This window comes from Narcine bancroftii, chromosome 10, assembly GCF_036971445.1.
Source record: "Narcine bancroftii isolate sNarBan1 chromosome 10, sNarBan1.hap1, whole genome shotgun sequence".
Classification (NCBI taxonomy): Eukaryota; Metazoa; Chordata; class Chondrichthyes; order Torpediniformes; family Narcinidae; genus Narcine; species Narcine bancroftii.
In genome coordinates this window covers 73,758,341-73,771,109 of record NC_091478.1, presented here as the reverse complement: position 1 = coordinate 73,771,109, position 12,769 = coordinate 73,758,341, and the positions used below count along the sequence as shown (strand labels likewise).

The window sequence follows — 12,769 nt, the reverse complement described above, 5'->3', positions numbered from 1 at the left end:
CTGTTTATCTCAGCTTTCTCATCCAGCAAAGTTTATTACTTTAATCCTTTGATTATTAAATTTCTAACTCTCATATATGGGAGGCTTGACGCATCCATTTCCTTCTGTCTCTGATCTGTGATTATATTCTCCGTCTTTCCATTAAACTGCTCCAAACCATGCCATGGAACGACATGTGAACAGGTCTTGAATTTTTCAATTTTAACCAAAAAAAAAGACTGACTTAAAAAAATGTTTTTGTTTGCATAACAAATAACACTCTATTGCAGACAATTACTTTATGCCAACCTTACATCGCCACTTCAAGAAAACGGAATTCAACTGAAGAAATCATGTACAGACAATCAATTATCAATTTGTGCTGTGATCATGATAAGCTAGGAAAATAAATTTGAATAGTTGAAAAAACATGGGAAGCCCTAAAGTGCAGGTATATCGATACCAGCTGCAGTTTATTATTCAAACTGATGCATTTGTCTGAATTCTCTATAATAGGCAAAGAAATCTGATATTGTCCAACAATTATAACCAGAACTTAACTAAAACTAAAATGTGTAGTTTGAACCCTTCGCATGAACTAGTTCTCTATGATCGTCAAGTCCTCAGGTTCATTATTATCATTTGATTGTACAAGTACAACCCGACGAACCGGCATTCTCTGGTCTTTGGTGCAAAACTCGCAGGCACACAACCAAACAAACAATACATATGCTGGACAAGTATTCTATATACAAATAAATAAATATAGTTTCAGAAATATGAGTCTCGGCTGGTTAGTGTGGGCAGTTCTTTTGCCCTTGGGAAGAAGCTGTTTCTCAGCCTGGTGGTGCTGGCCCAGATACTCCTCTATCACTTTCTTGTAATTTTTCAGATTTTTTTTTGCTCTCCACACTCATAAACCAGTAACTGAGGCCGACCTGTAGTTTTCATGTGGAAGGGAATACATTAAACACGGAAGAGAATTTTCTTTTTCTGTCTGATTATACTTACTCTTTGGGAAAGGGAATCGGTTGAAGCAAGCTGGCAAGAGCAGGTCTCCAGTCATCATAGTCTGACCTATGGGACAGGCAGATATTGGCTTCAGCATTAATTACATTAGCATTTATATCAAATACATTATTGTTCTAGCAAAAATGCACGCGCGAGAAACTACTATTAACTGAAACCTTTCAAACTGATTAATTCTATGATGATCTATACTATTCTGAATGTGGTGTGCAGTTCATATATTGATTAAAACTATCAGAGCAGAAAAAAAATAAAAGTCGCAAGACCAGCAAGATCTTCTTTCTCAATGCTACTTAACCAGCGCGCCTCTCGCACCTTGCAATCCCTTTAATTCCTGTAAGTACTGGGGACAGGAAAGGAGCACCTGTCAATAGAACCATGTCACTTGGAAACCAATTCACCCGCCTAATATGTGGCAAGCAGCAAGCAGCCATTTGTACTAGTTTAACACAAATGCCATTATATTTCTTCCAAAATCTTCTTCCCCCCCCACCACCCCACACCAGATTCTACCACATCTATAAATCAGGAATAATTTACAATGGCCAGTTAACCTATCAATCTATGGAAATAACCCGAAGTATTTTAAAAAATTTTTAGACAGACAGCACAGTTACAGGCCATTTCAGCCCACGAGTCAGTGCCATCCAATTTACACCCCATTAACTTACATCCCTGGTACGTTTCGAACAGTGGGAGGAAACCAGAGCCCCCAGAGAAAATCAATGCAGACACGGGGAGAACATAAAAACTCCTTACAGACAGCATGGGATTTGAATCCTGTAATGGTGTTGTGCTAACCGCTATGCCCACTGTGCCATTTATTATATTGTATGTTTTATATTAATTTTCTATCAAGAGTTAAAATGTCCCCCATTCAAAGCTTCTAATTAATGAGTGAAATAGAAAACAATTGAAACAGTCTACTAAATCAGCCATTCTCAACTGGGGGAGAGGGTGGGGGGAACAGACCCCCAAGGGCCACAGCACATTTAAGTAAAAGCCTTGCTTTCTTTGCACCTCACCTAACATGAATTCTTTTTAAAAATGATTTTTATGTAGTTCGTAGGAGAGAAGTACAGAAGAAACCAAAACTTCACTGCTTTACAGGGAAGGGGACCCATAAACTTTCAGTAGTCCTGGGAGGGGGAGGAATAGCCAAAATAAAGGTTGAGAATGGTGGCCCCAAATCATCTTTGAATAAGTCCTTAACTGCATGCATTTGAGAAATGATCCTCAAGCACAATGGCATTCAAAGAATCATCTGTTCTTAAATTAGTTTTCAATTCATTTTAATGTTTTTAAATATTTCTTGGTATTTTAATGTGTTTAACTATTATTATTACAAAGTTATTTCTCTCTGGACATCCGTAGGACAGGACATCACTGTGATACCCTTTTCATTCATAAAGCAATTGTGGGAATGATCATACTTCTCTACCTTTTAAATGCAGAGATTAAACTATAGACTGTGAAGCTTCAGACACCAAAACTGATATTTGGCAAGACAATGATTGACAATTCATGAGGGATTTTGCTAATGGCACGAGAATTTAACACTACATTTGGTAAGAAGAGAGTTTGACAGGTCCATCAACAGACAGTATTTCTCTGCTTTTAACATCCCCAATTTCTGCTCAGCATCCAGATACCTCATTGTCATCTGTCTAAACATGGAGTAGGCTGGCTACAAGTCATAACTGATGATACATGCTGGTCATCTACCTCTCCCTGCAGGCATACTAATGGATTAATTACGCTCCCTGGTGCCAAGAGTGGAACTTAAGAATGTTCTGAAAAATACAGGCAGAGCATAATTAAGCGCTTGTCTGTCAGAATCTGATTAAGGGATGTTTAATGATGACAAACTCAAATATAGTTTGCCATTTCCCTACCTAACCTCATGCTGTCAATTTTTGGAAGTGCAGACAGCTGAAGCTTCCTGATGAATGACATTTTGTGTGTGTTCCCATTCCACGTCCTTTGGCTGCACTGTGAATCGTCTTTTAACTAGAAATGCACATTCTGGAATCCAGAATAGAAGGCCTTGGTCTGCATCTCCATTAAAGATTAGGAGCGGAGACAGAGTTGGTGGGGTAGAGGGTTTAAAAGAATAAGATTGGAAAACGTGCACTGGGATTTAGGAGAGCAGTTAGCGCAACACTTTCACAGTACCAGTGACCCAGGTTTGAAAGTCCAGGAATTTGCCTGTAAGGACTGCGTATATTCTCCCCGTGACCACATGGATTTCCTCTGGGTGCTCCATTTTCATCCCAACTTTCAAAATATACGATGTTTGTAGGTTAATTGGGGTATTTAGGTGGCACAGAAAGGCCCGTTGCAATGCTGAATATCTAAAAAAAAGATTAACCCATGCACACATGGCCCAGGGCAGGATGCACACAAATGTTCTGTTCATTTTCATGATTTCAGTCTGCAGTGAGCATGAAAGATTTTATTGCCCAGAGGAAGAGTTTTATTAAAGCCAGCCACCATGGACTGACACCACGCTGCAAGCCTCAGAGAACTTCTTCCTCCCCGGTTCCAATGATCAAAGTAATTTCTCAGGCTCAGCAGGCTCACTGCTGCATGCTTCTTGTGCGTTTCTTCCGTCAGATCGCCCACAACTCTATCCAAGCAGGGCAGCAGAGTAGCAAGGGAGAAAAGACCAACCTCTCTGTTACGATGACAACCCAGCTGCTGACGGAACAGGGGAGGAGGGTAGAATCAGCAAATGAATGAGAATGGGTTTGGCCGCTGAGATGTAGAGGGTAAAAGGGAGGGGTAAAAGTACACCAGCCAACACCTCCCAGAGAGTAAGTTAACAGGCAAGTTCTGATCCAGAAGTAGGGGCACCCCATAGATTAAGGACATTGGAGCTGGAGGTTAATTTGGGTGCAATTGGGAGTCACGGGCCCAGAATCAACTTCTATCATGCTGTAAATTAAAATCAAGAGGGGATATGGGGAAATGAAGACCACTGGGACATGTTCAGAGAGGTGAGTTGGCTGGCATGGACGACTTGGGCCAAAGTGTCTGTTTCTGTGCTGTTTAGCACTGTAACCCCAGCCATGCATACAACTCAACAAAGAACTTCGGAGTCCGTCTGTCCTGCACAAAATCTGGAGGCAAGCTCCAGTTCATCACATGCCGATACACCAATTACACAGCACTTAACATCTGGGTGCTGCAGTGTAACTTGTACAAGTTCATATTGGTGTAGTTTTGGTCTGGGAAATACTACAGCTCAAAGAGCTTTGAGGCGGACACAATAATTGACAGCAAATGACCACCATATCCACCATATTACCCACAATACCACACAAAATGCTGGAGGAGCACAGCGAGTCCAGCGGCATCCATGGAAGGCAAAAGACAGTCGACATTTTGGGCTGAATCCCTTCATCAGAAATGAATTCATGGCAGAGATGCTGTTGTCTTATTTGTAGATAAAGTGAGATTGAAGGAGGGGCTCCTCAGGATGAAGAGGGATGTCAAACAAGCTGGCGTCTATTGCCAAGGAGAAGCTTTGGAGTAGCACGTCCTGCTAAATAGTTCCCTCACACTTATAGTGAAAACACAACACTGGAGAAACTCAGCAGGTCAAACAGGGTCCTTTATATAGCAAAGATAAAGGTACAGAACCAACACTTTGGGCTTGAGACCTTCATCAAGGTGTGACCAAAATGTAGACAGGAGTCTGAACAGTCTTGCAACTGCCTACACTTTGCTCATACCTTGATGAAGGGCTCAAATCTGAATTATTGGTTATGCATCTTCATCTTTGCTACATAAAGGACACCCCTGAGTTTCTCCAGCATCATGTTTTCACTTCAATCATGGAATCTGCGGGCTTTCGTGTTTTTCTCCCTCACCCTTTTAACTGGTTTGAAGAGTTTGGAAAAGACTTGAAAGGCATCAGGAATCAAGCCCGACATCGGGAGATCTCTAACCTGCTGCAGTAATTATATGGCACATCCTGCTCAGCATGTTCCCCAGGATGTTGATGAAGTGATGCTATCAAGTGCAAGTTGTTAAATGATTGAATATTGATGGTGTAGAACTCCGCTCAGTTAAGATAAATTTCCGTACTTTAAGGTGGAGATCCCAACACATTATCGGTGTAATCAATCACATTGTACACTGCCGAGCGACTCACAATATTAACAGCACCACCTGCTGCTCTCCACCCAAGTAAAACGAGGTGAACTTGCTTCTCTTCAAGCTTCCATGACCTTCCACTGCAGCAGTGCCTTACATACTGCAACATCATCCCAGAAAGAGCCTGAAGCAGAGGAAATGAGAAGGCAAAACTGCCCTTGCTGCCACATATAATGTGGTCCCGACATGGCATTATAGCTCTAATTCTGGCTGCAGTTAGAATTCAGTCAATATGTGAAGCAGAATCTTCAAAACCGCTCTTCACCATTCATGCTCTCTGAAAATATGCTCTCTTCTGCAGCGATCCTCTTTTCCTCCTCCTTCTAAAAGTGACCCAATACTGGCCACATCCCTCCTTTCTGTAATGTCTGAGGCAAAGGGGACATGCACTAATGTGCCCAGTCCTGCTGGGCAACATGCTAAGTTCATGCAGCAGAGCCTGGACAAGTTTCTTTCACCTCACTGGCATGGCTCAGTCAAAACTTTGACAGCGTGTGTGCAGTCTGCTGGAATAAAATCAAGTCATCTCTGACCCTGAGTGCTTAAGAAAAAAAATTATGAGTAAAATACTGCAGGTTCAGGTTTAGCCATGGCCCTCTCTGAGGAGTTTAAAGAACATCAATCGCTCTATTGCTGCAGATCGAGACAAAGACCTCTCCCCTGAAATACCACCAATAAACTTTAAAGCGCATTGAGGGTCCCTTTAAATATGGGCTGGGAAGAGAGCGTGAGGTGGGCTTCTGTCTGCAGCCAACCATCAGGTTCCTCATGACTGATTAACATGAGTTGCCCTTATAACCTGGTGGTCAGTGTTGTACTGTTTGCATGCTTCCTGTGTACCTGAGCACTGGCTAGAATCCTGCACAACACAATCTGTGAAGCAGCACACATTTCACTAACTTGTCCTCTCAAAATTCACAAGCAAAATGGGAAGCAAATCTGTACCTGTGGAGCCAAAATAATAGCTCAATGTTATGGCTGAGCTAATAAGTTAAAAGATGTCATATCTATTAAACATTGGCCAGGATTTTGTGGGTGAAATGTAAGGAATAAGCAAAAATCCATGCCCAAAATTAAATGGTATTTAAACTGCAGTCATTTTGGAGAACAGCGCCAGGGTTTAAACCATTGGAATTGAGCCAGCTAATCCCGTGGGAGAGAGAGAGAGAGGTTTCGTGCGATTTGTTTTCGCTGTTAAATGGCCAGAATATTTTTAACTCTTTCCCCAGCTATCGGTTGCAGAACAAGATCCACCAGATCTTGCATGTATTTGAATCCCTTCCAGCATGTTTTAATATTTTATTGGTTTTTAACGCGACCTCACTTTTTTCTCTTCTTTTGTACTTATTTATTTTGTTTTTTTTGAATCGTGTATTTCCGGAGAGGTAATAGATCGTAATGCTAAAAATACTGCCGATAAACAACAAAACTGATGACACGTGTTCATGACAATAAACCAGACTCTGACTCTGCTTCACTCTATAAAGAGATAATATTTCATTTTTAGGTTTGAACGACAAAATAAAGAACAATTAATTCTTGCTTTTTTTTAAAACAAATGCAGTCAATTTGGCCAATGTATATTGTCACCTTAAAGCCATTAGATACATCTTTATGAATATAATAGGATTACTTCTCCCCAATGGCAGTCTAGTCAGCATCTGATGGACACAGTGAGAAATTCAGCTTTTGATGCCTGTGTTACATCTGGTACCGCACGGATGGCAGTCTCTTCAATCTGAGGCGCCTGCAAGCTCACACCAAGACACAAGAGCAACTTGTCCGTGAACTACTCTTTGCAGACGATGCCGCTTTAGTTGCCCATTCAGAGCCAGCTCTTCAGCGCTTGACGTCCTGCTTTGCGGAAACTGCCAAAATGTTTGGCCTGGAAGTCAGCCTGAAGAAAACTGAGGTCCTCCACCAGCCAGCTCCCCACCATGACTACCAGCCCCCCCACATCTCCATCGGGCACACAAAACTCAAAACGGTCAACCAGTTTACCTATCTCGGCTGCACCATTTCATCAGATGCAAGGATCGACAATGAGATAGACAACAGACTCGCCAAGGCAAATAGCGCCTTTGGAAGACTACACAAAAGAGTCTGAAAAACCTCACAAAGATAAGCGTATACAGAGCCGTTGTCATACCCACACTCCTGTTCGGCTCCGAATCATGGGTCCTCTACCGGCACCACCTACGGCTCCTAGAACGCTTCCACCAGCGTTATCTCCGCTCCATCCTCAACATCCATTGGAGCGCTTTCATCCCTAACGTCGAAGTACTCGAGATGGCAGAGGTCGACAGCATCGAGTCCACACTGCTGAAGATCCAGCTGCGCTGGATGGGTCACGTCTCCAGAATGGAGGACCATCGCCTTCCCAAGATCGTGTTATATGGCGAGCTCTCCACTGGCCACCGTGACAGAGGTGCACCAAAGAAAAGGTACAAGGACTGCCTAAAGAAATCTCTTGGTGCCTGCCACATTGACCACCGCCAGTGGGCTGATAACGCCTCAAACCGTGCATCTTGGCGCCTCACAGTTTGGCGGGCAGCAACCTCCTTTGAAGAAGACCGCAGAGCCCACCTCACTGACAAAAGGCAAAGGAGGAAAAACCCAACACCCAACCCGAACCAACCAATTTTCCCCTGCAACCGCTGCAACCGTGTCTGCCTGTCCCGCATCGGACTTGTCAGCCACAAACGAGCCTGCAGCTGACGTGGACATTACCCCTCCATAAATCTTCGTCTGCGAAGCCAAGCCAAAGAAAAAAAGAACTATATTTGTGCTGAGCTCTGCCTCCATTGAAGTCAATGGACCACATTTGGGAAACGGGAGTCCAAAATGCAATCGCAACGATACTGCTCAATTAAGCAAAACAAATATGAAGCATTCCTATCTCACTGCTCTTGACTGCTGACTGTTGCATGTATTTCCCCTGATCATTAGGTGGATCCTTCTGCAAGTTGGTAGCTGGCTTCTCACCAGATCAGACTTTCTGGCGTAAAATGTTGATGAAGGGCTCAAGCTCAAAACGCTGGTAATGTACATTTATCTTTGCTAATATACCAGTATTGTGTTTTTACTCGGACCTTCTGGTCTTGACATCAACCAACAATTCTGAGTGTGCGTGATATCGACCATGGGGAAACCATTTAAAAAGGGAAGTATTACACAGCGTCACAGTGTCTAAGATCTTCAGTCATTTGGGTCCCAAGGAAAAACCCTCAGCCATACCCCGAGAAAATGAAATAGGGATAACCTCTTGCCAACACTAGACTGTCCCTACCACCCTGGCAAAAAACATTGGAAGGCCACACCCTCCAAGTAGAATCTGGCATTGCTACAATTTTATTTTCCTTTGGTCGGAGAGCATTGCCGATATAGGTTATTTCCTCTGTTAATGTTATTTTCGGATTTGCCGATGGCACCACGGTTGTCGGCAGAATCACGGACAGCTAGTTGAGTGGTGTCGCAACAACAGCCTTGCACTCCACTTTAGCAAAACTAAGGAACTGACTGTGGACCTCAGGAGGGAAAACCAATAGAACACAAGTCAGTCCTCCATGAGGATCAGCAGTGGAGATGGTAAGAAACTTTAGGCTCCTGGATGTTAATACCTCTGGGACCATAATGTCGATCAGCTTATGAAGAAGGCTCGACAGCTGTTATATTTCATTTGAGGAGATTTCATACGTCTCCAAAGACTCTTGCACATTTCCACAGGTGTAACTTTGCCTGGTGGCTTCATTATCTGGTACGGAGGGGCCAATGCACAGGACAGGAAAAGGCTACAGAGAGTTGTGAACTCGGCCAGCTCCATCGTGGACTTCTACAAGAGCCAGTGTCTCAGGAAACTAGTCTTTATCATCAAGGACCCTCACCACCCAGGCCATGCCCTCTTTTCACTGCTACCATCAGGAAGGAGGTACAGGAGCCTGAAGACGAATACCCAATAGTACAAAAACAGCTTCTTCCCTTCCACCATCTGATTTCTGAATAGACAATGAACCACAGACACGACCTCACTCATTTTTTTCTCTTTTTTTTGGGCACTAATTAATTTATTTTTTAATCGTGTATTTATGGAAATGCAATTTAGAGCAATTTTGCATCTGTAATGTTGCTGCAAAACAATGAATTTGGTGACACATGTTCATGACAATAAATTCCGATTCTGATTTCCTGAAATAACTAAAGTGGTTGCGGAGTGCATCGACTTACAGCATTTTGAGGATTTCCACGTAGCAGCCAAGAACCCTCTCAGCTTGTGAGCTGAGTTCAATAACCATGGTACTGCAGGTTGGGCTGACCAGCAAGCAGTCAATCAGGCTGGGCTCACTGTCGCTGTTGCAGCCACTGCTTGTACAGGTACTGGTACTACTACTACCAGTGCTTCCTTTCAGTTTCTGGTTCATCATGTTGCTCCTCCCCAGTTCCACGTGGATCTCAGTTGAGTTCACGATAATGGACTTCATCCTGGTCTCCGTGTTGACCTCCTGCGACATGAGATCTGGACTGCTGTGCAAGAGCCGGAGAGGCAGGTTCGGCTTCCGATCACACTGCTGCTGACAGCCATTGCGTATCTCCTTCAGGCTGGGGGAGTTGTCACGGCTATGGAGGAACACAAATAATTGTATGGTCTGTTGAACTGACAGTTGTTTAATTAAATATATATATGGCTCTTTATTTATGGCTTCTGCACAAAATAATTGACGTCAAATCCAAGCTGTGTCATTGATTTATTTAATTAGAGTAGAGCAACAAGAGAATTTTCATCCCTTTATAGACAATTCTTATTTTTGTTTTTAAGAACAGTTAATTCCTAACCTGCTGTACTCTATTCACTGATAATGCATTTCCTTTATCTGTAGAGGTTAGGAATGGTATAGGCTTTCAGAACAGGCCTGCAGGTTGGACTGATACACTGTTAATACATGAAACAACAGCACAAATATTTTTCTTGAATAATCTCTACAAGGATACTCATTACTTGCACTGATTTGCCAACAGCTGAAATAATCAAGTAATCTGATCCCTTTGTAATTGAAAATGGTTCTTCAGTTTCTCAACAAGTTAGTTGTTCTATTATCCAATAAAAGATTTAAATACTGGAAATACTCAGCAGTTTAAGCAAAGTTTGTAGAAAGCAAAGTAGAGCTAAAGGGTTGGGCCCAGTTTCCCAATCTGAATCACTGCCCTACTGTTGGAGTAAGCACCTACCTGAAAATGCCCCAATGACCTTTGACATTCAACATTAATTGGGGCAAGGCTTTTCCAGATGTAAAAGCTGTGATTGTAGGTAAAAAAAAACTAATAACATATACTTACTAAAGTTAACTAAATGCATAAAAATGTTGTATAATTAAATCAATAAAGCAGATTTTTCTAAAGGAACTGTTTTTCCTTGCCTCCAAAAATCCACCCTATAACCACTATTGAGATCTTGGGACCTGCAGAGTGAAATGCTGCAAATCTCAGCCAGATCAGCATCTGTGGTCAGGCTATTGTGTCTAGCAGCAGTGGAACCACCCCAATTTCAAACTTCACAGCACCACGCAGAGGTCCAGGAGTTCAGTTCCCACTGCTGAATGACAGCTGGTATAATCAAAAGTCACCACCCGAAGTCAGCACAATCTGGACCGATGTTTCCGTTCATCAATCTTTTGTCTCTTTCCACATATATTGCCTGACTTGTTGAACATTTCCAGCAGTATGTTTTTATTTCAAATTTCCAGCTTCTGTACTATTTTATTTCTGCAGCATTTGATCCAAATGTACAACCTGAGCTTTGAAGAGTATTTACGATGCTTTGAAAGACAGCCTTCATCAAAGGCATCGGAAAATAATTTTTGATGTGGGAAGCAAAACTATGAATTTAAACGATCATAAATTTAAATTTAAGAGAAATATCATGAGGATTTCATTTTATTGCAATGTTTGTCAAATAATTTTATATAAGGACATTGCTCCATCACATTTATTTTCACAAAGCACATTCAGTAAATATTCACACCAAGGATTAACATTAAATCTAAGAAGAGGGTGACACGAAGCCAGTTTCAAGTCTTACATTCTAATATCAATATTCAGTCAACTCATTTTTGTTTCAACTCCTTGTAAACAAACGATCTTTGCACAAACCTGTTTATGAATTCTTCATAACAAGAATAAATGGCAGCTAAGCAGACCGCTACAAGGTTTGGGAGAACCCTTGGATGGGGACATTGGCCAGTTGGACCATGCATACTGTAACATAAAATAAGGGAAACAATTCTTAGCTAAAAGCAATGATGTGCTAGAAATATAACTAAATAAAGCATTTATACTATTCTGGATCTATGCAGTTTAAAATCTCTTTAAAATGGATCAATAATGTGATTTGAAACTCTTATTGACATTTTGCTTCTGAATTTCCTGTCAATTATTATTATGAATTTGATTTCTCCAAATACATTGGGTCCTAATGACATTTCCAAATGTTTTTCAGGAAGAATGGGAAGTTGTACATACCTGTGAATGAATTTTTTTACCACTTCCATTCCAGCGTTCAACTCATTCAAAGCAAGAATATATTCCTGAGTGAAAAGTCTCAATCGAGGACACTTGCCAAAATCCTGAGAAGATGAGGAGATAGTTCGTTGATTTGCCACCAGCTAGTTTCCTCACACCAGCATTTACAATATTCTGAGCTCCCTCAAACACGAAGATCAGCTTGGCAAAGTTCACAATCTATCATAAATCTTCCAATGCATAATCAGTAATATCAAAAAGAAGTAACATTAAAGGTCTAACACATAATTGACCTTCATACATTTAACACAAAACAAATCTGGAAGTTCTTTGAACATTTATTCTTTGACTGGATCAGTCCCTAACAATAGCAGGTCCCACCATTAAAATCAGTTTACAAAGTGTAGGCAGTTCCGATCAGATCTTTGATGCAGCAATCTCTCATAAGGAAATATGGATGAAAATTATTTATGGCAAGGGTTCTTCAATTTCTTAAAATCTTTGGTTTGAATTACACTCCCAGTAGAGTTTGATATACTAGCAAGAACTGAAAGAATGAACATATGAAAAATAAAGCCAAACAACTAATAGAAAATCAGTTGTATTCATTATAAAAATATTTGGAATGAAATTAAGCCAAAAATCTACCTTAGTAAGTTAATATTTAATGATATTCTAATTATTCTGAAGTTCTTGAATTGTATTGACTGGTAATTAATAATTAAACCACAGAATGCAGATAGAGGACTGACAAAATTAACTGTGAAAGATCAGAACTACCCAGCCAAAGAAACAGATTTACTTCCTACTAATGGAGGCTGAATTTAGAAAGAGTTAACTGAGTTAACTCAAATCATTAAAAATATCAGAAAATTTTTAAAAAAAGAATGAAACAAAAGCACTGTGGTCTTGACAGCTTCGTCTTACTTTCTGCATATTTTTCGTCCATCAAAACTTTGGAGCAAACAGATTAGTTGAAAATCTTTGGCTATGCATCAAGCCTAGATGCTGTTTACTGTTGCTAGGTTAGAACTCAAACTGTTTGAATTGAGCAACATTATACACACCATAACTCATAGGATATATC

General features: G+C 41.2%; 1 protein-coding gene across 7 annotated transcripts in view; it reads right to left on the bottom strand.

The window, feature by feature from the left end:
- Positions 1 to 12,769, bottom strand: part of cmip (c-Maf inducing protein) — a 260,745-nt gene that overhangs the window by 51,291 nt on the left and 196,685 nt on the right. For all 7 annotated transcript variants that reach the window (XM_069901342.1, XM_069901343.1, XM_069901346.1 and 4 more), the window contains 4 exons: positions 11,683 to 11,786; positions 11,314 to 11,418; positions 9,394 to 9,783; positions 991 to 1,056 (listed from right to left, as the gene is read on the bottom strand). In XM_069901342.1, coding sequence (XP_069757443.1) covers positions 991 to 1,056; positions 9,394 to 9,783; positions 11,314 to 11,418; positions 11,683 to 11,786 — 665 coding nt within the window. The remainder of the gene's footprint in view (positions 1 to 990; positions 1,057 to 9,393; positions 9,784 to 11,313; positions 11,419 to 11,682; positions 11,787 to 12,769) is intronic.